The sequence below is a fragment of the Oncorhynchus nerka genome, linkage group LG27, assembly GCF_034236695.1.
Source record: "Oncorhynchus nerka isolate Pitt River linkage group LG27, Oner_Uvic_2.0, whole genome shotgun sequence".
Taxonomy (NCBI): Eukaryota; Metazoa; Chordata; class Actinopteri; order Salmoniformes; family Salmonidae; genus Oncorhynchus; species Oncorhynchus nerka.
The window spans coordinates 45,639,356-45,667,081 of record NC_088422.1 but is presented as its reverse complement, the minus strand read 5'-3'; the positions used below and the strand labels follow the sequence as shown (position 1 = coordinate 45,667,081).

General features: G+C 42.5%; 1 protein-coding gene across 2 annotated transcripts in view; it reads right to left on the bottom strand.

The window, feature by feature from the left end:
• oxct1a (3-oxoacid CoA transferase 1a) overlaps nt 1–27,726 on the bottom strand; it is a 109,629-nt gene that overhangs the window by 29,722 nt on the left and 52,181 nt on the right. For both annotated transcript variants that reach the window (XM_029638389.2, XM_029638390.2), the window contains exons 8-13: nt 18,135–18,242; nt 17,633–17,747; nt 15,552–15,646; nt 15,010–15,058; nt 14,844–14,916; nt 12,219–12,294 (exon numbers count right to left, since the gene is read on the bottom strand). In XM_029638389.2, the coding sequence (XP_029494249.2) occupies nt 12,219–12,294; nt 14,844–14,916; nt 15,010–15,058; nt 15,552–15,646; nt 17,633–17,747; nt 18,135–18,242 (516 nt within the window). The remainder of the gene's footprint in view (nt 1–12,218; nt 12,295–14,843; nt 14,917–15,009; nt 15,059–15,551; nt 15,647–17,632; nt 17,748–18,134; nt 18,243–27,726) is intronic.

Sequence of the window (27,726 nt, the reverse complement as noted above, 5' to 3'; positions counted from 1 at the left end):
ATATATCTCCAAGCAACAGGGAGAGAGTGAGAGGTCAGTTATACAGTACCTTCAGAAAGTGTTTAGACCCTTCGACTTTTACCACATTTTGTTACGTTACAACCTTATTCTAAAATGGTTTAAATAAAAGAAAAAGCTCAGAAATCTACACACAATATCCCATAAATAACAAAGCAAAAACTGGTTGAGAAATTGTAAATTTATTTAAAAACTAAAACAGAAATACCTTATTTACATAAGTATTCAGTCCCTTCGCTATGAGACTCAAAATTGAGCTCAGGTGCATCCTGTTTCCATTGATCATCCTTGAGATGTTTCTACAACTTGATTGGAGTCCACCTGTGGTAAATTCAATTGACATAACAAGATTTGGAAAGGCACACACCTGTCTATATAAAGTCCCACAGTTGACAGTGCATGTCAGAGCAAAAACCAAGCCATGACGTCGAAGGAATTGTCCGTAGATCTCCGAGACAGGATTGTGTCGAGGCACAGTTCTAGGGAAGGGTACCAACAAATGTCTGCAGCATTGAATGTCCCCAATAACACAGTGGCCTCCATCATTCTTAAATGGAAGAAGTTTGGAATTACCAAGACACATGCTAGAGCTGGCCGCCCGGCCAATCTGTGCAATCGGGGGGGAAGGGCCTTGGTCAGGGCGGTGACCAGGAACCCGATGGTCACTCGGACAGTGCTCTAGAGTTCCTCTGTGGAGATGGGAGAATCTTGCAGAAGGACAACCATCGCTGCAGCACTCCACCAATTAGGCCTTTATGGTAGAATAGCCAGACGGAAGCCACTCTTCAGTAAAAGGCACGTGACAGCCCGCTTGGAGTTTGCCAAAAGGCACCTAAAGACCCTCAGAGAATGAGGAACACATGAGAAACACAATTGTTTGGTCTGATGAAACCAAGATTGAACTCTTTAGCCTGGATGCCAAGTGTCACGTCTGGAAGAAACCAGAAACCAAACCTTCCCTACGGTGAAGCATGGTGGTGGCAGCATCATGATGTGGGGATTTTTTCAGAGGCAGGGACTGGGAGACTAGTCAGGATCGAGGGAAAGATGAACAGAGCAAAGTACAGAGAGATTATTGATGAAAACCTGCTCCAGAGTGCTCAAGACCTCAGACTGGGGCGAACATTCACCTTCCAACAGGACAACAACCCTAAACACACAGCCAAGATAATGCAGGAGTGGCTTCGGGACAAGTCTCTGAATGTCCTTAAGTGGCTCAGTAAGAGCCTGGAAATGAACCAGAACGAACATCTCTGGAGAAAACTGAAAATACCTGTGCAGCGACGCTTCCCATTCAACCTGACAGAGCTTGAGAGGATCTGCAGAGAAGAATGGGAGAAACTCTCCAAATACAGGTGAGCCAAACTTGTAGCACCATACCCAAGAAGACCTAAGGATGTAATCGCTGCCAAAGGTGCTTCAACAAAGTACTGCGTAAAGGGTCTGAATATTTATGTAAAAATAATATTTTTTGAAGAAATGTTTTATTTACAAACACAAAAAAAACTGCCTTTGCTTCGTCATTATGGGTTATTGTGTGTAGATTGATGAGGGAAAAAAAAAAACAACAATTTAATCGATTTTAGAATAAGGCTGTAACATAATAAAATGTGGGAAAAGTAAAGTGGTCTGAATGCTTTCCGAATGCACTGTATAAAGGGGTGTAAATGTGTCTATTAAGAAGGGGGGGGGGGACAGAAGTTGGGATAAACTTGGCAAGGGTGGGTAAGAGAGGGTAAGGATGGGAGGTAGTGATAAGCTTGGCTTAGGGGGACAAGGGTGAGTAAAGATGGGAAGTGGGGATAAGCTTGACTTGGATGGTGTAAAGGGGTGAGAACTGGGAGGGGTTGGTGGAGATGGATATATTTGGTTCGAGAGAGAGAAGGTAGGAGGACTTAATTATACTACAACGTAATTTATTTATTTTTTTGCGATTTGTAAACCCGTTGCAAAATGAATAAGAGTTCTGGACAGATTAGGAAAGGATGTCGAGGGCCTCCCGAGTAGTGTAGCAGTATAAGGCACTGCATATCAGTGCTTGAGGCGTCACTACAGACCTGGGTTCGGTTCCAGGCTGTGTCGCATGCCGGCCGTGACTGGGAGACACATGAAGCGGCGCCTAATTGGCCCAGCGTCGTCCGGGTTAGGGGAGGGTTTGGCCGGCCGGGATGTCCTTGTCCCATTGCACTTTAGCGACTCCTTGCGACAGGCTGGGCGCCTGCACGCTGACTTCGGTCGCCAGTTGTACGGTGTTTCCTCCGACACATTGGTGTGGTTGGCTTCCGGGTTAAGCAAGCAGTGTGTCAAGAAGCAGTGCGGCTTGGCAGGGTTGTGTTTCGGAGGACACATGGCTCTCGACCTTCGCCTCTCCCGAGTCTATACGGGAGTTGCAGTGACTGTAACTACCAATTAAATGTCACAAAATTGGGGGGGGGGGGTATGTAAAAAAGGAAAGGATGTCAAATCATTATTATTCCTTGTTTGTCATTGCAATGAAGATGTAGTGGTGGTTATTGGTGAGAATGGAAAGGTGCTATATCTAGGGGATTAGGTCACTGGGAGGGCAGTAGACACATCCCTGACGTGTACGTGGTGCCTCCACTCATCCCATTTCAGTCTCTCGGAGGACCCACTCACCCCCAAGTAGACCCCCACTTTCAAAATAACGAAATACAGCTGGTATCACGCATTTCAGTATGTTAAAAGTTATATATTGCATCTTAAACACTTTTTGAGGACCATATCAACAATGCACTAATGAAACAAATACCAAAATATAGTTTTTGGGTGAAGTTTTCCTTCAAGCTTTCCATAAAAAGTACACTGAAGAAGTTCTCTTCAGAGGTAGGCAGACGAGACATTTGAAGAGGTTTGTGATTGGATAGCAACTTGTTGAAGTGGTCCGTGATTGGAGGTCTGTTAAAGCCAAAAGGCTACTGGCATAACTGGGAGTTGAATGGTGAGTGTCAACAACCCTATGTGCAGAGTGGAGTGTCAGACAATTGACTATATTTACCCCATCGTTTCAAGAGGCAAGGGTGTGTGTGCGAATAACAAGTAGCGCTCATCGCTCCCAATCTCAATCGGAGTCACCCCTGAAGAATAAGAATAGCATCAGAAGTGCACAGCCACACCACCTGTAGTTCCCTGTAGGCTACCTGCTTTAGTATTTGTCAGGAATCAAAGTGAAAGAGTAAAAATAATGGAGGAAAACAACATAACTACCCTTCAGAGTTGTGTCTGACGCAGCTATAAAGCATCAAAGGTATTTCCTGTTGTGAGACAATAGCTCTGTTACGAACGAGGCACATAAAATATTGAATGTGTTGTCATCTTTTTCATAGTGAGAGCTGGGAGAGGAGGGTTTCCGTCGATCAAAAAGCACAGAAGTGACTGCACTTTAGTCTTCGCCTAACTCTTCTCCTCTCCATCCCCCGCCATCAGATAACGCTCTCCCCATATGCATTCTGTACCTACATAATGACAAAAAACAGCAGCCTTTGAAACCGAAACGCTGTCATCTGACATCTCTCCCCACTGTGCTTTTTGAGCTTTGTATTTTTTAGAGGTATTTTGAATGTTAAAATACTAATGCATATATGCATATGCACCCATTTCAGATTGGTTTTCTCTCACAGCGAACTGCATGGAACAAACGGAAGATTACTGACTAGAACCTTTTTTGTGTGTGTGTGTGTGTGTGTGTGTGTAGTCTACTCTATACAAAGACCCTCTTTCTCTGCACATCCTGATGCTCTAGCTCCTACAGTCAAATATGAAAAACTTGAAAGAGCAAAACATGACAATTGAGACCTACGGTGTAGGTACACATAGAGACACACACACACACACACCATGTTTTCGAGGAATAACCTTGAGCTGACTGAGGGAGCAGAAGACAGAAGGCACACACTTGCAGGCAAGGGGCAGCAGGAGGCACAAAGAGACACACACACACAACACTGAGCTTGAAAAAGGGGAGTAACCTTGAGCAGCATGATTGATCACCAGGCAGAGTACACGAACACACACACACACACGCGCACACACGCGTGCGCATATGCACACGTGCACAGCATGAGTGAGCGTGAGGCGGATGGTAGGAGGCACAGAGGCGTCTGTCAGCACCACAGGGACCCTGGAGGACAAGAAATATCCCAGAATGCCGTCTGTCTGAGCCACAGTGGCCACAGGCTCAGCGTCTCAAAGGCTGACTTCCAGTCAGAATACTCCTGTCCTTACAGATCTCAAATGATGGATTCGTGAAGGGTAATAAGGCATATGGTGTTAACTACTTGTACACAGGGCACAAGTTCAGGTCCTGGAAAGATACACTGTGTGAAGGCTTTTGTTACTATCCCAGAACCAATAACCTACACCTGATCTGAATGAGCAACACCGGTCTTTGCCTTATACCTATCCAGGCCTCTCAGATCTGAGGGAGTCAGTAAGTGACTAGGAAAGGGTTTCAAAGTGACCTGATTGCCAATTTCTGATCTAAATGAAGTGCCCTAGTGTAGGGTCTAGGGGTGGATTTGGAGCTCAGCCTTGGAGATGGATGTCCCTGGGAGTTGACAGAGGGAGCAGGCTAGGAGCAGCCTTGGCGCCACAGGGAGTTAAACAGTACCTTGGGACTGACTCGCAATCAGTAGAGCAGAGCCTGGCTGTAGACACACACGTGCACTACTCCCTCAGCCTCATTCCTCACATTAAGGCCCATCAGATGAACACTTACAGAGAGAGAGAGGAACAACAGATTCATCATAAACCACATACACTTAGAAGCTGCTCTATTCTATTCTGGTGGGCTGTAAACCCGCTCCATTTCCAAAAGGAGGAAATATTGTCCAACTTCACATTGTTTTTTTCACTTGGTATCCAATGTACTATTGATTTCTCAGCTCAGATAGGCAAATGCATGATGCAATATTCAAGCATCTCCCAATCTAATAGTCAAGCGAGGAACACACGAGTCTAATCAAAATATGCGCAAAAACATGTCTAGCTACAAACTGAAAAACAATAAGGTTCAGAATGTGATGATCTGTTGTCGCTCTGCATGTGTTGTTGTTCCGCCAGCCTCTGACTGAGCAGGAGATTGACAGTCATCACTTGTAAGAGCATTTGAAAGCCCTGGACCGTAAAACGTTCATCTACATTTTGCTTATTAAAAGCATCCATAATCGACATAATCGCTGCAGAGGCGCGCTGCATTTGCGACTCCTACGTAAATCGCTTCCAATTTCACGCTTTACACCCATCTTTAGATATTGAATAATTTTCAGAATCGCAACGGGGACATTTAATTCTCCTCTCCTTCCTCTGATAGTTCCACATAATGAAGATTGAAACGCGATGGGGGTGAGGTAGATGGGTGTATGTAGCTCCTTTGTGTAACTGTCAGACAGACAGAGAAAGACAGACGAATGAACGGTCACTGCCCTTACAGAACAAGCTCATCCAGTGCCTTGTGTGTCCTCGGCATTAAGACATTAGTTGAATAACACAGTGAATCAAGTAGGCCGCCAGCTAATTATCAATTACCAAAGACAAAAAGGGCCAATGGGAAAGCTAAGAGATCTATGGGCTTCATAAGCAGCTCTATGGTGATAAACATCTCGTTTCCCAAGGCAAAAAACCCTGTGCTACCCAGGAGCACGAGTACAGGTCATCACAAGGCTGCTTCCGACTGTTTTATGACAGATGCCGGGAGCTGATACTGTCGTAGTCCATGTTGGGTCAAACGACATCAGGAGGGCTAGCTCTGAACATCTGAAAATCTATTTTAAAAGAACTGATTTTAGCATTAAAAGACTACAAAAAAAACTGCCAATCATTTCAGGTCCAGTACCATCGTTGGGCAGCGGGTGTGAAAGATTCAGCAGGCTACTGGCATTACACATCTGGCTAAAAGACTACTGTAGCTCTGTAGACTACTGTAGCTCTGCTGGAGTCACTTTTATAGCTAACTTTGACACCTTCTGGAAACAGAAGATACTCTACAGGAATGACGGGGTCCATCCAAATCATCTTGACTCCTGGACTCTGTCCACTCATTTCAAGTCTACGTTGAAACAATGACTTATCAATGACCCAACACCAGCTCAGGTAATACCTACCATTGTGACAATGAGTTGTCATAATGCTGCATCAAATGTACATAATCCTAGGGGCGTTGGCAAACACAATGTAAGTCACTTAATTTATTGCCCTGAATACCTGTTGATCCTACAGCTATTGTATGCAGTAATCAGTTGGCACTGAGGCGGTGTGTCCTAGTAGGAAGACCCCTTTGTGCATCTCACCCTGCACTGAGCTCCAATATAAATAACACGAGCAAGTCTAACATTAAAAACAATCAAGAATCCCAGAAAAGTGCTAAAAATATCCCATATTAATATTTGCAGCCTGAGAAGCAAGGTCCATGAAGTCAATAACTTGCTTGTAACAGATGACATTCATATTCTATCTCTGAAACTCACTAAGATAGATCTTTGATGATACAGTGGTAGCAATACATGGTTATAACATCTACCGAAAAGACAGAAATGCCAACAGGGGCGGTGTTGCGGTCTATATTCAGAACCACATTCCTGTAAAGCTTAGAGACGATCTAATGTTAAATACAGTTGAAGTAATATAGCTGCAGGTTCATCTTCCTCACCTAAAGCCTATTATTGTGGGAAGCTGCTATAGACCACCAAGTGCTAACAGTCAGTATCTGGATAATATGTGTGAAATGCTTGATAATGTATGTGATATCAACAGAGAAGTATAATTTCTGGGTGATTTAAATATTTGGCTATCATCAAGCTGCCCACTCAAGAATAAATAAAAAAAACTGTAACCAGTGCCTGCAACCTGGTTCAGATTGTCAGTCAACCTACCAGGGTATTTACAAACAGCACAGGAATGAAATCATCAACGTGTATTGATCAAATCTTTACTAATGCTGCAGAAATTTGCTTGAAAGCAGTATCCAGATCCATAGCATGTAGTGATCACAATATAATAACCATATCTAGGAAAACCAACATTCCAGAGGCTGGGCCTAATATAGTGTAAGAGGTCATACAAGAAGCTTTGTAGTGATGCATATGTTGATGTAAAGAATATTTGCTGGTCTGTGGTGTGTAATGAGGAGCAACCAGACGCTGCACTTGACACATTTATGAAATTGCTTTCCCAGTTACTAATAAACACACAACCATTAAGAAAATGACTGTAAAAACTGTCAAATCTCCTTGGATTGATGAGGTATTGAAAAATTGTATGGTTGAGAGGGATGAGGCAAAATGTATGGCAAATAAGTCTGGCAGCCCAACTGATTGGCAAACGTACTGCAAATTAAGAAACCATGTGAGTAAAATAAATAAAAATAAACTATACTATGAAACAAAGATAAATGATATAAAGATATGACATACAATTATGTAAAATTCCGTAAAGTCAGTGTGAAAGAGGTGAAAAAATTAATGTTGTCAATCAACAATGACAAGCCACCGGGGTCTGACAATCTGGATGGAAAAATGGAAAATGACTGAGGATAATAGAGGATGATATTGACACATCTTCAATTTGAGCCTGCTAGTAGAAAGTGTGTTCCCTTAGGCCTGGAGGGAAGCTAAAGTCATTCCAATACCCAAGAATAGTAAAGCCCCCTTTACTGGCTCAAATAGCTGACCAATCAGCCTGTTACCAACCCTTAGTAATCTTTTGGAAAAAATGGTGTTTTACCAGACACAATGTTTTTTCACAGTAAACAAATTGACAACATACTTTCAGCATGTTTATAGGGAAGAACACTCAACAAGCACAGCACTTACACAAGTGACTGATGATTGGCTGAGAGAAATGTATGATAAAATGGTTGTTGGGGCTGTCTTGCTAAACTTCAGTGCAGCTTTTGACATTATCGATCATAGTCTGCTGCTGGAAAAACATATATGTTATGGCTTTACACCCCCTGGAATAACGTGGATAAAGAGTTACCTGTCTAACCGAACACAGAGTATGTTCTTTAATGGAAGCCTCTCAAACATAATCCCGGTAGAATCAGGAATTACCCAGGGTAGCTGTAAAGGCCCTTTGCTTTTTTCAAATTTTTACTAATGACATGCCACTGGCTTATGTAAGGCCAGTGTGTCTATGTATGCGGATGACTCAACACTATACACATCAGCTACTACAGCAACTGAAATTCCTGCTACACTTAACAAAGAGCTGCAGCTAGTTTTGGAATGGATAGCAAGGAATAAGCTAGTCCTAAATATTTCCAAAACTAAAAGCATTGCATTTGGGACAAATCATTCACTAAACCCTAAACCCCAACTACGTCTCGTAATGAATCATGTGGAAATTGAGCAAGTTGAGGTGACTAAACTGCTTGGAGTAACCCTGGATTGTAAACTGTCATGGTCAAAACATATTGATACAACAGTAGCTAAGATGGGGAGAAGTCTGTCCATAATAAAGTGCTGCTCTGCCTTCTTAACAACACTATCAACAAGGCAGGTCCTACAGACCCTAGTTTTGTCACACCTAGACTACTGTTCAGTAGTGTGGTCAGGTACCACAAAGAGGGACTTGGGAAAATTGCAGTTGGCTCAGAACAGGGCAGCACGGCTGGCCCTTAAAATACACGGAGAGCTAATATTAATGACATGCATGTCAATCTCTCATGGCTCAAAGTGGAAGAGAGATTGACTTCATCATTACTTGTTTTTGTAAGAGCTGTTGACAAGCTGAATGTACCGAGCTGTCTGTTTAAAATACCAGCACACAGCTCGGACACTCATGCATACACCACAAGACTTGCCACCAGAGGTCTCTTCACAGTCCCCAACTCCAGAACAGACTATGAGAGGCACATAGTACTACATAGAGACATGACTACATGGAACTCTATTCCACATCAGGTATCTGATGCAAGCAGTAAAATCAGATTTTAAAAGCAGGGAAAATACACCTTATGGAACAACGGGGATTGTGAAGAGGCACACACAAAAAGCTCCAGACACATGCATACGCACACATTGTGATATTGTTGTATGGTGGTAGTGAACATTTTGTGTTGTGGATATGTGGTGGTGTAAAAATGTTATATGATGTACTGTTTTATCTTTAACTCATTCAGTACAAACATAGTTCACTGTTTTATATTTTGTTTCACTGTAGACGTTGGATTTTCACATACACCTTAGACAAATACATTTAAACTCAGTTTTTCACAATTCCTGACATTTAATCCTATTAAAAATTCCCTGTCTTAGGTCAGTTAGGGTCACCACCTTATTTTAAGAATGTGAAATGTCAGAATAATAGTAGAAAGAATGATTTTCTTCATCTTTTATTTCTTTCATCACATTCCCAGTGGGTCAGAAGTTTACATACACTCAATTAGTATTTGGTAGCATTGCCTTTAAATTGGTTAACTTGGGTCAAACGTTTTAGGTAGCCTTCCACAAGCTTCCCACAATAAATTGGGTGAATTTTGGCCCATTCCTCCTGACAGAGCTGGTGTAACTGAGTCATGTTTGTAGGCCTCTTTGCTCGCACATGCTTTTTCAGTTCTGTCCAAAAATGTTCTATAGGATTGAGGTCAGGGCTTTGTGATGGCCACTCCAAAACCTTGACTTTGTTGTCCTTAAGCCATTTGCCACAACTTTAGAATAATGCTTGGGGTCATTGTCCATTTGGAAGACCCATTTGCAACCAAGCTTTAACTTTATTTTTTATTTATTTTTATTTTTCCTTTATTTTACTAGGCAAGTCAGTTAAGAACAAATTCTTATTTTCAATGACGGCCTAGGAACAGTGGGTTAACTGCCTGTTCAGGGGCAGAACGACAGATTTTGTACCTTGTCAGCTCGGGGATTTGAACTTGCAACCTTTCGGTTACTAGTCTAATGCTCTAACCACTAGGCTACCCTTCCTGACTTATGTCTTGAGATGTTGCTTCAATATATGCACGTAATTTTCCTCCCTCATGATGCCATCTATTTTGTGAAGTGCACCAGTCCCTCCTGCAGCAAAACACCCCCACAACATGATGCTGCCACCCCCCGTGCTTTCCGGTTGGGATGGTGTTCTTCGGCTTGCAAGCCTCCCCCTTTTTCCTCCAAACATAACGATGGTCATTATGACCAAACAGTTATATATTTTTTTCATCAGACCAGAGGACATTTCTCCAAAAGGTACGATCTTTGTCCCCATGTGCAATTACAAACCGTAGTCTGCCTTTTCATGGCGGTTTTGGAGCAGTGGCTTCTTCCTTGCTGAGCGGCCTTTCAGGTTATGTCAATATAGGACTTGTTTTACTGTGGATATAGATACTTTTGTACCTGTTTTCTCCAGCATCTTCACAAGGTCCTTTGCTGTTGTTCTGGGATTGATTTGCACTTTTCGCACCAAAGTATGTTCATCTCTAGGAGACAGAACGCGTCTCCTTCCTGAGCGGTATGACGGCTGCGTGGTCCCATGGTGTTTATACCTGCGTACTATTGTTTGTACAGATGAACGGGGTACCTTCAGGCGTTCGCAAATTGCTCCCAAGGATGAACCAGACTTGTGGGCGTCTACAAATGTTTTTCTGAGGTCTTGGCTGATTTCTTTTGATTTTCCCATGATGTTAAGCAAGGAGCCACTGAGTTTGAATGTAGGCCTTGAAATTGATGTATTTTTTTTTAAATTTCACCTTTATTTAACCAGGTAGGCCAGTTGAGAACAAGTTCTCATTTACAACTGCGACCTGGCCAAGATAATCCACAGGTACACCTCCAATTTACTCAAATGATGTCAATAAGCCTATCAAAAGCGTTTAAATCCAACACGTAATTTTCTGGAATTTTCCAAGCTGTTTAAAGGCACAGTCAACTTAGTGTATGTAAACTTCTGACCCACTGGAATTGTGATACAGTGAATTATAAGTGAAATAATCGGTCTGTAAACAATTGTTGGGAAAATTACTTGTGTCATGCACAAAGTAGATGTCCTAACTGACTTGCCAAAACTATAGTTTGTTAACACAAAATTTGTGGAGTGGTTGAAAAACGAGTTTTAATGACTCCAACCTAAGTGTATGTAAACTTCTGACTTCAACTGTATATTTAATGTGGGTACTTGGTGTTTTTGGACCCAAGGAAGAGCAATGGGGATCCCCAAAAAATACAAATAAATACTAGACGTACAGTATTTGCGTTGAGCGTAATACAAATAAATACTAGACGTACAGTATTTGCATTGAGCGTAATACAAATAAATACTAGACGTACAGTATTTGCATTGAGCGTAATACAAATAAATACTAGACGTACAGTATTTGCATTGAGCGTAATAAAAAAAATACTAGACGAACAATATTTGCGTTGAGCGTAATACAAATAAATACTAGACGTACAGTATTTGCGTTGAGCGTAATACAAATAAATACTAGACGTACAGTATTTGCGTTGAGCGTAATACAAATAAATACTAGACGAACAGTATTTGCGTTGAGCATGTTCCTGCTGTCAGCCTCTCCAGCTTTCAGTAGCTCTGTGGGTGGTGTTGCTAGGCTGCCCTGTATTAGGAGCAGTGATTCTAGTGGCTAACCTCCATTAAGCCTCTGTAGTCTCTGCCCTCACGCCGCTGCTTGATCTGGTTGGCTGAGGGGCTGGAAGTGGCTACAGCCTCAGGTAATAACTGACCTACCACACAGTCACTCCATTATCGCTCCCCATAGGTCAGACATGATAATACAGGTCATAATGGCAGACCGAGGAGCAGGGACAGAGCCAGAGGCACGCTGGTTTGGTAAAACTGTACATGTTTGTCTACAACGTAACGACACACAGAGGCGTGCAGTGGAGAGAGGGAGTGTGCAGTCCGTGTCAGAGAGACAACAAAAACGAAAATGCAGTGAAGAAATACAATCTTTTGTTATGTTGTCTCTCCCTGTGCTGTAGCTCTGTGCATCAAAAGAAGAGGAACCATGACCTTGTACCACACAGTAAAGTATGCCAGCTTCTTCTTAAGTGGGGTGCATATGCCTCTGAAGCCACATTCAGGGTAGTAAACAACCATAAGTTCAATAATAATAATAATTGACAAGGATAGAGAATAACCATTTGTAGACAGGATAACAGAGAGAGGCAGGGGGGCCCATCCTGCTAAAGCCATGCTAGGGGAAACACTGATAGTAACTATGGTGATGTTCGTACCGGGATCATCCAGTTGGCCAGGTCTCCCATCTTAGAAACCTGCATGGCTCCCAGCATCGTCAAGTTGATGTGACCACTGCAGAGTAGACAAACAATCACCGTATCAATCAATCTATACATCAATTAACTAACCCAATCATTCCATCAATCACCAACAAGGTAAACGTGGCAGATAGAGACAGAAGGAGGGTTTGATACCTCGTCGAAGGCATGAGAAACATCAACTGTGTTCTGAGTTATGGAGAGAATGATGTTGGGTTGTTCCACATGATTAAACATGTGCTATTAAACTATGAAGACATTCTAATTAACTCTGTGTGGGAGGGGTGAGGAGGAAGATGGTTTCAATTTGTAACTCTGGTAATAGGACAGCTGGTGTAATCAGACAGGTGGCAGCCAATTAGAATAGCCATGTTCCCTCGCCTTCACCTCACCTCTGAGACAAGACAAGGAGACATTGTGCCACAGGGAGAGAGAGACCTGAGCTACACACACAACGACAGGCCAATGTCATGCGTTTCAGAAATCTCTGCCGAAACCCACCCAAAACTATTTACGTCACCTTCACCGGATCAACTTTTGACACCAGTGGCACCATGCTCAGATCTAAGAGGGACAGTGTGTATGCGTCTCTCTCTCTCTCTGTTTGTGTGTGTGCGTTAGCGAGTCAGTGGGAGGGAAGGGCACACACAGCCAGATACCCTGTCAAATCAGAGCATAGACACTGCAGTGCAATGACTCACTATAACCAGCACGTGTGTGTCTGTGTGTGTGTGTGTGTATGAGCCATGTCTTTGTGCGGTCTCTGGCACATTGGCCATTAGCCCTCTGTATTTATGAATCTTATTGGATTTCCACGGGTGGACAAACAGATCTACTTCTATAGGGTGGGTGGGCCGAGTCTCAGCTGATCCAGAAATCAATATCAACCCGTGAATTATCGCCATCGCTTTTGCCAAGCTGCATGGTCAACAATAGCTAACAGCTAATATACAAGGCTTACAAATCAGGGCTTGGCCATGGTAGTTAAGCAGCATTTCATGGTTTCATGGCAGTTTTGTTGAGCTCAGACAACATCTATTTATCTAATATACACTATATGACCAATGGTATGTGGACACCTGCTTGTCGAACATCTCATTCCAAAATCATGGGCATTAATATGGAGTTGGTCCCCCTTTGCTGCTAGAACAGCCTCCACTCATCTGGGAAGGCCTTCCATTAGATGTTGGAACATTGCTGCGGAGACTTGCTTCCATTCAGCCATTCAGAGCATTAGTGAGGTTGGGCACTGATGTTGGGCGATTAGGCCTGGCTCGCAGTCGGCTTTCCAATTCATCCCAAAGGTGTTTGATGGGGTTACGGTCAGGGATCTGTGCAGGCCAGTCAAGTTCTTCCACATCGATCTCGACAAACCATTTCTGTATGGATCTCACTTCGTGCACGGGGGCGTTGTCATGCTGAAAAAAGAAAGGGCCTTCTTATCTAGAATGGCATTGTATTAAGACTTCCCTTCACTGGAACAAGGGGCCTAGCTCGAACCACAAAAAAACAGTCCCGGACCATTATTTCTCCTCCACCAAACTTTACAATTGGCACTATGCATTGGGGCAGGTAACGTTCTCCCGACAAACCCAGATTTGTCCGTTGGAATGGAAGATGGTGAAGCGTGATTCATTACTCCAGAGAACACGTTTCCACTCCTCCACTCCAGCCAACGCTTGGCATTGCGCATGATGATCTTAGGCTTGTGTGTGGTTGCTCGGCCATCAGAAACCCCTTTCATGAAGCTCCCGACAAACAGTTGGAGCTGACATTGCTGACGTTGCTTCCAGAGGCAGGTTGGAAGTCGGTAGTGAGTGTTGCTACCGAAGAAAGATTTTTACGCACTACACGCTTCAGCACGCGGTCCCGTTCTGTGAACTTGTGTGGCCTACCACTTTGCGGCTGAGCCGTTGTTGCTCCTAGACATTTCTACTTCACAATAACAGCACTTACAGTTGACCGGGGCAACTCTAGCAGGGCATAAATTTGTAAAGGTGGCATCCTATGACGGTGCCAGCGTTTGTCTATGGAGATTGCATGGCTGTGTGGTCAATTTTATATACCTGTCAACAATGGGTGTGGCTGAAATAGCCAAATCCACTCATTTGAAGGCGCGTCCACCTACTTTTGTCCATGTTGTGTATATAATCCCAAGGTCTCGACAGAAAACGGGATGTTTTTGATGCTCCACTGTCCAAGCTAATCCTAGTGTCTCTTTCTCAGTGTCAATATCCTGATCAGTGAGTCTCCGATTCCATATTCAATATGACTTCATGTGTCTCACAAAGGGTCATTATGCTTCATGGCATCCACATCTCGTCAATAATGGTCAGACAACCACTACTTTTAGAGACAACCCCAACATGCGCACGCTCACCCACCCACACGACACACAACACAAACTTCCTGCCCCCTCATCCCTACACTTTCCCTCTCCTGATCATCCTTAGCCTAAACAGTTACCCGATCATTCAGCCCTAACCTAGCCCCCTAGAGATTGACTATAACGCACAAACAAAAACACAGAGCAATCTGTCTCGATGACTTCAAACAGCAATAAATCAGTTATACTGCCGTTACCCTCTGATCATGGCAAACGATTCGTCACTGGAGAAGTAGGAAGCTCCTGGAAGCACAGTCACCGTTTCTTTACCTGCACAAACACAGGGGGAAATGTCAACATCTCTCATAAACGAGATAGTTTGCTTTGTTTCGTGTGTGTGTGTGTGAAGCAAAAATCACTTACCGGCGTTAATGAGGTCAGCATCCACTTCGTCTTCTGTGGGGTAGGGGCCCTACACAGAACACACACATTCATCACACAATGACACACATCCGGTCTCTAAGCACCATAAACACACACACACACACACACACACACACACACACACACACACACATTTTCTCTCCCTTCAACAAAGGAACAGTCCTTGTTTCTTTACAGCACTATAAAAGGAGGAGGAGGAAGAGAGCTTCTGACATCATATCTCTTTACCTGACATTCATAATTGGGGAAACATTCTCACAAATGAGGCATTGGCATATTTCTGCGGAAATTTCTCTGACAACAGAATTGATGTGAAAGGCTTGGTGGAGCTGCAGTCTTTGTTAACACAGCCCACAGCTGTGTGTACAAATAATGGATGGAGGAAAAATAAGGCAGATGGTCGCAATCACCACAATGTTGGGTTGAGAAACCGGCACGTTTCAGAACGTCAGTCCCAACACCTGTTGTCAAACCATGTTAGTATGGTTTTACAGTGAGGGGGGTTTATATGAGCGTTTTACCAATCCCAGGATGCCGTTCTCGCTTTGCAGGTGGACAGTTATGTCAGGTTGGATGAAGTTGCTGGCCAGCATGGGGATGCCAATGCCCAGGTTAGCTGACAGGGGTTAACGTTAAAGAACACACACTGAATACATGGAAGACATACTAGTACCCTGAGCTCATCTGATTCTGCACTACCGATGCCAAAACCTGGGTTAACTGATGGGGTTGGTTTGTCCAGGATAATGAACTTTCCCAATTTCAAATCAAAATGTATTGGTCACATACACATATTTAGCAGATGTTATTGCGGGTGTAGCGAAATGCTTGTGTTCCTAGCTCCAACAGTGGAGTAGTGTTTAACAATTCACACAAATCTAAAAGATAAAGAATGGAATTAAGAAATATATGAATATTAGGACGAGCAATGTAGGAGTGGCATTGACTAAAATACAGTAGAATACAGTATATACATATGAAATGAGTAAAGCAGCATGTAAACACTATTAAAGTGACTAGTGTTCCATTATTAAAATGACCAGCGATTCCATGTCTATGAACAGTTGAAGTCAGAAGTTTACATACACTTAGGTTGGAGTCATTAAAACTTGTTTTACAACCACTCCACATGTCTTGTTAACAAACTATAGTTTGGCAAGTCGGTTAGGACATCCACTTTGTGCATGACAAGTCATTTTTCAAAAAATTGTTTACAGACAGATTATTTCACTTATAATTCACTGTATCACAATTCCAGTGGGTCAGAAGTTTACATACACTAAGTTGACTGTGCCTTTAAACAGCTTGGACAATTCCAGAAAGTGATGTCATGGCTTTAGAAGCTTCTGATAGGCTTAATTGACATAACTTGAGTCAATTGGAGGTGTACCTGTGGATGTATTTCAAGGCCTACCTTCAAACTCAGTGCCTATTTGCTTGACATCAAGGGAAAATCTAAAGAAATCAGCCAAAAATTGTAGACATCTACACATCTGGTTCATCATTGGGAGCAATTTCCAAACGCCTGAAGGTACCACGATCATCTGTACAAACAATAGTATGCAAGTATAAACACCATGAGACCACGCAGCCGTCAAACCGCTCAGGAAGGAGACGCGTTCTGTCTCCTACATACTTTGGTGCGGTAAGTGCAAATCAATCCCAAAACAACAGCAAAGGACGTTGTGAAGATGCTGGAGGAAACAGGTACAAAAGTATCTATATCCACAGTAAAACGAGTCCTATATCTTCAAAACCTGAAAGGCCACTCAGCAAGGAAGAAGCCACTGCTCCAAAACCGCCATAAAAAAGCCAGACTACGGTTTGCAACTGCACATGGGGAAAAAGATTGTATGTCCTCTGGTCTGATGAAACAAAAATAGAACTGTTTGGCCATAATGACCATCGTTATGTTTGGAGGAAAAGGGGGAGGCTTGCAAGCCGAAAAGCACCATCCCAACTATGAAGCACGGGGGTGGCAGCATCATGTTGTGGGGGTGCTTTGCTGCAGGAGGGACTGGTGCACTTCACAAAATAGATGGCATCAAGCCCTGACCTCAATCCTATAGAACATTTGTGGGCAGAACTGAAAAAGCATGTGCGAGCAAAGAGGCCTACAAACCTGACTCAGTTACACCAGCTCTGTCAGGAGGAATGGGTCAAAATTCACCCAACTTATAGTGGGAAGCTTGTGGAAGGCTACCCAAAACGTTTGACCCAAGTTAAACAATTTAAAGGCAATACACTCAATTAGTATTTGGTGGCATGTAAACTCCTGACCCATTGGGAAAGTGATGAAAAAAATAAAAGCTGAAGAAAATCATTCTCTGTACTACTATTCTGACATTTCACATTCTTAAAATAAAGTGGTGATCCTAACTGACCTAAGACAGGGCATTTTTACTAGGATTAAATATCAGTCATTTTGAAAAACTGAGTTTAAATGTGTTTGGCTAAGGTGTATGTAAACTTCCGACTTCAACTGTACATAGCGCAGCACCAATATAGTAGTACATTTAAACGCTTTTACTATTAATCCACGTTTTGGTGAGATGTCATTGATGATTTGTTCAGTCAACTCCCATTTCATGTTCAAGGATACCATACATCCCATCCTCAAACTCCAGAGCTGCCCGGCGAATGATCCTCTCTCGTACGATGTCAGAGTCCTTCTTTGGTTTTGGCTTCTCTGCTTGGGCCTTCTGCACTGTACGCCTCTGAAGAGTGGAGAGAGAGACAATTCAGTCATTTCGGCTTAGTACCAATTGATTACCCACACTTCCATATTGACTATTCCCAGGTTTTCCAGAAATCCTGGTTGGAGGTTTTCAGATTTTCCTGCTTATTCCCTCCTAGTTTCGAGAATCTTCCAACAGAGATATCTGGAAAACCTGGGAATTTTGGGAAAGTTACTGGAACTTTTGCAACTCTTTTTAAACAGTAATACTGCCACTCATTTGATTCCTCATGGTACTAGAACAGGGTAGAGATGACTTGATTGCACATCAACTTAGTCCAAAAGATAACAGGAAGTCTATAATTCATAGGAAATAACGAGAATTTTGCAACCCCGTATGAATCCACTGAGATGTCTGGAGGCCCACCTCTATCCTCTTCTCGTAGCTGCCTCCCTTGATGATCCTGTGGATGTAGATGCTAGGGATGTGGATGTCCTCTTCAGCAAACGTCCCCACATCCACCACCTCCTCTACCTACACACAGATAGAGTTGGATGAAGCATTTTATATCACCTTTATTTAACCAGGTAGGCTAGTTGAGACCAAGTTCTCATTTACAACTGCGACATGGCCAAGATGAAGCAAAGCAGTGTGATCAAGCATGAATCAACAGAGTGTCGTTGGTCACTCCAAACACTGATCCTAGGGGGTTAACTAAAGCCACACTCCTCGATCTCTGTTTCCAACCGCTGTGATGGATTCACATTTGTAAAATACAACGTTCAATGTTTTCATTCTGGTCTTTGTTTACGGCTGATAGAGGGTGGAAACAGAGTTTTAGAGAAGTGTGTCTTTAAACCTCTCTTTTTCTATCTGCTAACAGGGAGCAGGAACCACACTGTATTAATTTCCCCAGCTTTGACAACCACCAAGCCTGGAGTAAGCTGCTTTCATGCGACAGCTTGGCAGTGGGGCCTTTAGAGGTCGAGCCCAGGGGAAAGGGCCTGATCCTGGGATCAGAGGTGATGGAAGGTGGGTACAGGTTCTGTCCATCACAAGAAGAAACCCGGTGTTACATTACAAGCTCTGTCCCAATGTTATTAGATTTAGAAGGACTTGGAATGGTCCAAGTATGGCCTGAAGAAGGGGTGTTGGCAAGGGTTTCAAGAAGCATCACAATCATCATCTCAATTGCCTTCATCGCCATCATGATCATCAGTAATCCATTAGGGTCAACCATAAGGGAATTACACAATGTGGAGGTGAAGACACCATTACTGACTGTGTCACTTAGCAAGGAATCTAAACCCCAATCACACCAGCCACATAACAGAAGCTATGACGACTAGCAAAGATGATAGCTAACGTTCATTAAAAAAGCTTTCAAATGAACCAGTCTCAGTTGGCCGGTTACTAAGCAACATTTTCAGAAAGCTTCCTGCTAAATGAATTACTTCCAGAGTGTGTCCTGGGTTCTGCCTGAGATATGTTCCCCATGTTATTTAATGAGACATTCATTGTAATGGGTATTGATCCCAGGAAGAAAGAGGTCAACGTGACTCGGTAAAAAGGGCAGAAGGTAAACACTATCTTCCTTTATAGAACCCGGTGACTAGAGATATTTTGGACAGCACACGTCTATTTACCAGAAGTACGTTCAGCAAGGGAAATGGCTAGTTTGTGAACGTTAACACAAGCTGACACATTCCGCTTGTTTCGTGTTAAATCGCAAGTGTTAGCTAGCTGTCGTAGAAGGTTGTGTGCTGCAAAAGTAAGTGTCTGTTTTGGGTCTAAACCTCTTTGCAAGAATTATCAACATCTTTGGAGTGAGCCCATTGTTTTCCGACCCCTTCATCCCATCGTCGTGTGCTGTTTGTTATGGTACCCCAGTAGCCTATGAAGAGCAGCATGAGATAACAACAACAGTTTCTGCTGAAGTAGACCCTCGCTAAGCTTTAGAGATACAGAGAGGGAGGGTGAGAGAGTGAGAGGAAGAGTGAGAGAGATCGGGAAGAAAGAGAGAGAGGGGGAGGGAGAGAGGGAAGTGACAGAGAGAGAGGGGGGAGAGAGAGGCGGTGGGAGACAGAGTGAGAGAGAGAGAGAGAGAGAGAGAGCAGGGGAAGAAAGGAGACAGAAAATGCTAGAGAGAGGAAGAGGGGCTCAGGGACTCTTTCAGGAGCAATAATCTTATAATACGATGCTGAAATCATCCCTCTTCATAAAGACTCAGAGGGGAGACACTTCAGAGAGGGAGAGGTAGGCCAAATCGACTTGCAGAAACGAGGGAAAAAAGAGATCTCTACAGAAAGGGGGACAACATAAATTGCAGCCCTCTACTTTCCCCCTACATTCTCCACTCCAATGTAACAGAGGATATTATATATTTATTGCATTCGCACATGGGGGCAGCAGGTAGCCTAGTGGTTAGAGCATTGGGCCAGTAACCGAAAGGTTAAAAATCTGTCGTTCAGTGGGTTTAGATAACCCACTGTTCCCCGGTAGGCTGTCATTGTAAATAAGAATTTGTTCCTAACTGACTTCCCTAGTTAAATAATTATTTTTAAAAAAGGGAGACGACAGGTGGGCATTTACAGACACATAGAATTGAGTCCTTCCTTATCTCAGCTTCCTCCACACTCTACAATGACTGAGACAAGCCAATGGGTAAAAGCCAAAAGGATTCCATCTAAGCGTTGTCATGGCTACAGGGGCTTTGGTGGTTAGCCGGGCGGTTCAGGGCAGTAAAGTGATTGAGGCGAGTTCTTTCTCTGGGTTAAATCTCTGATAGTGCGAAAGGGGAGCCAAGGGCGGGGATGAGAGACTGGACACTTTGCTAGGGGCTGATGCAGCATCTGACACAAGCAGATGCACACACACGGAATGCAAGCACGGACACACACACACACCAAAGTTTCCCTTAGCAGGTAATTGCAGGCTTTTGGACGATAAAATGAATTAGAAGCCAATAAGATTGCAAGTGGCCAAATTGTCTGGGGTAATTCTACATTTGTTGTAAGCCCAGCTAGTATGGACAGTGACAGTTGTGAATCTGATGCAGCCGAAGAGCTACTGCCCCCTTACCCGGAAAAGCACCGAACAGACAGGGACGTTGAACCATCGAAAAGATGCGCAAATATGATGAGAACTACATTGATTTGGGGTTCACTTATATTGGGAGTAGTGCCTTTCCTCAGCCACAGTGTGTTATATGTGCAAAAGTACTATCTCACAACTCGATGAAAACGTCACTCTTGGGCAGACATTTAGAAACAAAACATGACAATTTGAAAAATAAGCCACGGGAGTTTTTTGAGCGAGAATAAAGCTGACTTTCGAGTAGTAAGACAAGTATAAAAGCAACAGATAACATTAATAAGAAGGGTCTAGAAGCGTCTTATATGGTGAGCTACCAAGTGGCTAGGACAGGCAAGCCCCATACTATTGTGGAGGGCTTAATACTTCCTGCTGCGGCGGATATGGCTGGGACAATGCTGGGGTAAAAGGCCCCAAAAAACTATACAGACAATGACCTCATCAAACAACGCTGTTTCACAACGCATCAGTGACATGGCAGGAGATGTTTTTAAACAATTACTACTTCGCATACAAGCCAGTGAATTCTATGCGTTACAGCTGGAGGAGTCAACAGACGTGGCGGGCCTGGCACAGCTCCTGGTATATGTCCGTTACGTTTTTGGGGGATCAATTAAGGAAGACATCCTCTTCTGCAAACCACTGGAAACCAGGACAACAGGAGAGGATATTTTTAAAGTTCTGGGCAGCTTCGTGACATCAAATGGACTTTGTTGGTCAAGATGTGTTGGTATCTGTACTGATGGCGCAAAAGCCATGGCAGGAAGACATAGTGGGTGGTAACGCGAGTGCAAGCAGTTGCTCCCGACGCCACTTGGGTACACTGCAGCATCCACCAAGAGGCTCTTGCTGCCAAGGGAATGCCTGACAGCTTGGAGGACGTTTTGGACACCACAGTGAAAATGGTTCACTTTGTTAAAGGAAGACTCCTGAACTCCCGTGTATTTTCTGAACTATGCAATGATATGGGCAGCAACCATGTAACGCTTTTACAACAAGCAGCAGTGGGCTGGTTGTCAAGGGGCAAAGTATTGACGCGAGCGTAAAGTTTTCTTTACTGACCATAATTTTCACTTGTCTGACCGCTTGCATGATAAAGAGTTTCTCACACGACTGGCCTATCAGGGTGATGTTTTTTCTCGCCTGAATGATCTGAACCCAGGATTACAGGGACTCTCCGCAACTATATTCAATGTGCGGGACAGAATTGAGGCTATGATTACAAAATTGGAGCTCTTCTCTGTCTACATTAACAAGGACAACACACAGGTCTTTCCATCATTGTATGATTTTGTGTGTGCAAATGAACTCAATGTCAAATGTGATATAGCGAAGCACCTGAGTGAGTCGGCTGCGCAATTACGCAGGTACTTTCCCAAAACGGATGACACAAACAACTGGATTCGTTATCCCTTTCATGCCCTGCCTCCAGTCCACTTACCAATATCTGAACAGGAGAGCCTCATTGAAATTGCAACAAGCAATTCTGTGAAAATATAACTTCATCAGCCACATACCTTGCAACCACGTACCTATGTGAGAGTGGATTATCAGCCCTCACTAGCATGAAAACTAAATATAGGCACAGACTGTGTGTGGAAAATAATTTAAGACTGAGACTCTCTCCAATACAACCCAACATTGCATCTGTTCAAACACATCCTTCTCATTAACCTGTGGTGAGTTATTCACAATTTTTGATGAACAAATACAGTTTTATATGTAAGATAGTTAAATAAAGAGCAAAGTTATTGATTATTATAATATTATTATTTGTGCCCTGGTCCCATAAGAGCTCTTTGTCACTTCCCACGAGCCGGGTTGTTACAAAATCTCACACTCATTCTTTGTTTAATAAATGTATTCTATAGTGGGTGTGTGGCAGGCTTACAATGATGGGAAAAAACAACATTTGAGAGAGTGCGCTGACCCTGGTGCTAGAGGGGGTATGCAGCTGGAGGTTGAATGTTTGAAGGAGTACGGAACTATAAAAAGTTTGGGACCACTAGTTTAGAGCAATCAGGCAAGGTTTTCCAGATTAGTGGAGATCTAGGCTTTTTTTTTTTAAATAAACTGCTTCAGACAGGTTGCAGCTGTGCCAGTGAGTGATTGACAAGGCATGCTAGAGGTTCATATTCCCTTTCTCTAGTTGTCAATAGCGCTCCGGTGTGACCTTAGTGGTTGAACGTATGGAGGGGGGATGATTGTAGACTAGTTTCTATAAGTCTTCTGTATGTGCTTCAATAGCCTACATTCTAGATACCCGATTCAATCACCAGCCCTGCTGCCTTAGAGGATGATGGTGATAGTGAAGATGAAGACGACATTGTAAGGGGGGGGGGTGTTACACCACCCACCCATGTCGCTCTACCCTGCCTCACTCGAAACACAGTCTGTCCTCAGCTCAGTGAGCTGTTGCCTAAACTAAGCCAAGCCCAGCCAGCACAATAAACAAACTCAGCCAATTTAAATATTATATGTGTATAAAGGGCCCAGCGTGGCTTTGATCTGCGCGGTGGGGGTGTGAGTGGGGCTGCAGCAGGGCTCAGCAGGACAGAACAGAACTGGAATGAATCAAAAGACAATGAAACACACAGGAACGCAAACACACACACAAACCACCTAGCGACACACATACATATGTTAATTGATATTCCGGTGTCTGTAGTAGCATTTTCACATCAATGAGAGCGGGGAGAGGCTTGAAGTGACCTGGGAGGGAGACACAGGGAATGAAAGGTCCACTGGGAAACACACACACACACACTTTTTTTGGTCCGTGTGTTCTTTTTGAGAACTCTGAGCGCTGTCAGGGCATATTAATCTCAAACTGATGGGCATATAGTGTGTATATGTGTGTGTGCCTTTGTCCTAGTGTGTTGTGGTTAGCTGTGCCCAGCATATTCACCTCCTTCAGCCCCAGTCATATTATTAGATCAAAACGTCAAGTCAAGGCACAGCTCGCTGATGTGATCAATGGAAATGAACAAGACAGGAGTTACACCCACACACACACACACTAGGCTGTTGATAAGACCTTTTTACAAATCCACGGATGTGATGAACTGCTGTGACCCAGCCCTGTACCACCTCAGCTGTGTGTGTGTGTGTGTGTTTGTGTGTTGACATTAAGGGACGTTCAGACAAATTGCTCTGATCAGTACACATATGAAGGGCATCCATTTCTCTTTGAGTGGAGGCTCAGCCTTTTCTAAACCTTCGTTGTATACCAAGGAGCCAATCAAAAGCGATGAGTACTTCACTACTTCAGTCATCTCTCTCCGCACTCTCTCTCTCACTCACTCTCCCTATCTCCCTCCATGCCCCTTTCCACACAGACCTAGCCACACCCCCTGTCACTCAAGGAACACATTTGTGGTTCCTCCTCGACAAGGGCTGCGGTTCAAACTCATAAAAGACATACCCTCGTCCACTTACCCTCATCATATGCCCTTGGGGGAATCCCCATCACCATTTTTGAGGGAGGTCCAAATGATTAGCCAAGCAAGGGTAGTGTGCAACGTAAGCCCCTCAGCCCTCGTTTTTAGTCGAGTTGGCGAGTGTACAATTATGTTCACTCCGGAGCCTGAAACTCCCCATAATGCAATTCGTGATGATTGTACATCCACTAAGAAAAGTCAGCCAAAAATTATAACCTCGACGTCAATATGGAGTGAACATACAAATGTAAGTAAAAATGAATGTAAATAAGTTAGAAATTGTGCTACTAATACACGACGGCACAAACACATCTCGTAAAAGTAATGACATTTTTGTTTGGTTAGCTTTTGGAAATTGTAGAAATAAAACATTTTCGCAGGATTTTTAATGTTATTTAGCTCATTGATTTGCTAGCTATCGTACAGTAGGCATATATTAATAATTATATATTTAATGTAAGTAGACATGCAATCATAATTGACTGTAGCGCATATAAACCACCCACAAGCTGCCGGTAGCTGAAAACACAATCATCTTGGGATGAAATAGTGACGAATTTCCGGTCATGGGCGGTCCATTTAAAAATCATTACTTCCTCCCTCGCCCCTTGCCATGCAAGTGTATTTAAACATTTTTTTTTTATTAACAACAAATCAATACAGGAAGTACATGTGGGAACACAAGTATATATAAATAATATACAAAAGGACAATTGGGCTAGGGGGTACAATATCACAATACACAAGGACCATACACTTATTAATCTAACAGCTTTTTTGTTAGTAGAGTATTTAGTTGTCTTAAAATACAGTTCAATTTATTTTTGTAAGGTAAGAAAATGTGGTGTTCTGTTTGTAAATTTACATTTGTGAATATGAAATTTGGCCAAAAGAATAATGAAATGAATTACATAAAAACGTTTCAGCTTATTTCTATCGTAGGTAAAGAATCCAAGCAGTACATCTCTCCACAAAGGTGTAAGATCTTCATAAATGTGTTCAATTATAAATCTACTGATGTCTTGCAACAGTTTTCTTACATGAATACAATGCCAAACAACATGCAACACTGTTTCTTAGTGGTCATTAGAAAAGGAACAATTTGAGTGTATGTTTTCCTTAAACTTCTTCATATAATGGTTGGCAGGATAATATTTTTGCCCCACTGTACCTACTTCCTAATATAATGGGTACGGTTTCTCCACAGAAAGTTGAAAAGCATCTGGTCTATCTCCTTGCTTATTTTACCGTCAAGATATAAAGATAGAGCACCATATGTTAGTCTAGAGATATCTGCAGCCTTGGTTATTAGGACTCTTCCTTTTAAAGATAAGTCCCTCTGTAGCCATTGATTTAGCTTCTTCTGTTTTTTTTAATAAGAGGGTTAAAATTTAGTAAGCCTCTCGACTTCTGATCCTTTGTAATGGTTATGCCTAAATATGTAAGTTCTTCTTTTACTGGAATACCATAATATGAAGGTGTCACACAATATTTGACAGCCATGAGTTCACATATATTAATGTTAAGATATAGACCAGACGCTTTGGAAAAGGATTGTATCACATTGATTGATATGGAAATTTGGTTAGCGTCTTTCAGAAAAAGTATAGTATCGTCAGCCAGCTGGCTTATAATAATTTCTTTACCAGCTATGGAAATACCTTGTACAGGACTATTATTTAAAGAATTTGTAAGAAGTTCGTTGATTAATAAAAACAGGTATGCAGAGATAGGACAACCTTGCCTAATTCCTCTCTTTAACTCAAATCTAGGTGAGGTGCCACATTTCAATTTGATAGAGCTGTTACCATTTGTATAGAGAGTCTTAATAGACTTACAGAAAAAATCCCCAATGCCAAGTCTCTCAAGGGACTGGAAGAGGAACTGATGTTTTACTGTGTCAAATGCATTATAAAAATCAAAAAAATAATATCAATCAATCAATCAATCAATCAAATGTATTTATATAGCCCTTCGTACATCAGCTGATATCTCAAAGTGCTGTACAGAAACCCAGCCTAAAACCCCAAACAGCAAGCAATGCAGGTGTAGAAGCACGGTGGCTAGGAAAAACTCCCTAGAAAGGCCAAAACCTAGGAAGAAACCTAGAGAGGAACCAGGCTATGTGGGGTGGCCAGTCCTCTTCTGACTGTGCCGGGTGGAGATATTATGAAGCTATCCTCAGTTGTTAGGCCTGAGCAGTCAACTATGTCTAATACTAGTCTGATATTGTTAGAAATATGTCTGTTCCTCATAAAGCCAGACTGTGTTTCCATCAATGATTGCATCCAGGACTTCTTTAATTATTTTTGCAAGTAATAAGGCTAATATCTTATAGTCATTATTAAGAAGACAAATTGGGCGCCAGTTATCGATGAGCAGCACTTCTTTTGTAGGCTTAGGTATCAGTGCTATTAACCCCTGACTCATTGTAGGAGGGAGAACATTGTTTTTAATAGTCTCTAAAAATACTTAAAATAGGAAGGGAGCTACTTGTTCAGAAAATAATTTGTAAAATTCTGATTCTACCAACATCTGGTGATTTATTATTCTTTAGATGTTTGATAGACTCTAAAATCTCTTCAACTTTGATGGGTTCATCACACTGTTTCGATTCTATATCACTGATAGAGTAAACATTATTCAGTGAGTCAAAAAACATATATCTGTGGATTCCTGACGGTACGTAGAGCTATACAATTTTCTGTAAACATTTCTACAGTATTTAGCAAATAATTTTTGGTAATCTGTAATAACACCATCAATTTCTAGCTTATGGATAGTGTTATTTGTAGAGTGAAATTTCTCAAGTCTAAAGAAATAGGATGAATTCTGTTCTCCCTCCTCAATCCATTTTTTCCTAGATCTAATAAAGGCTCCTTCTGCTTTTAATCTAGATATATTATCCAGTTTATTTTGTAACTCAATCAGTTCCATCTTCTCCTCCCCCGAGAGGCTGGCTGGGGACCTCTGAGAAAGGGAAGTTATCTTAATGATCACCTTTTCCTCCTCAGCTCTTCTGGTCTTAGCAAGATTACTACCATATTTTCTAAGGTATTTGGACACCTCAAATTTAAAGAGCTCCCAGTTCTTGCAATAAGATTTTTCTTCACAAGCCCTTTCCCAAAAGTGTGAAAGCAGATCTTTAACCTCAAATGTAACGATATAATGATTTAATAACGAGCTATTTAGCTTCCAGTAGGATGCTCTACCAAGGTTAGTATCAGGGGTAAATATGTTGATATCAATGTAAATGGCTCTGTGGTCTGTGAGGGGAGTAGTACAAATATTTGTGGTAACACACTCACTATCAATACATTTGGATATATGCCAAAAATCTATTCTGGATTGTCTGGAACCTGTTTTGTTACTCCAAGTGAATGATCTGTCGGCCGGAAACCTCTCTCTCCATATATCAGTAAGATCAAACTTTTCCATAAAAAGTATTAAAGACAAATTCTGATCGGTTGGCCTATCTGGGAGCC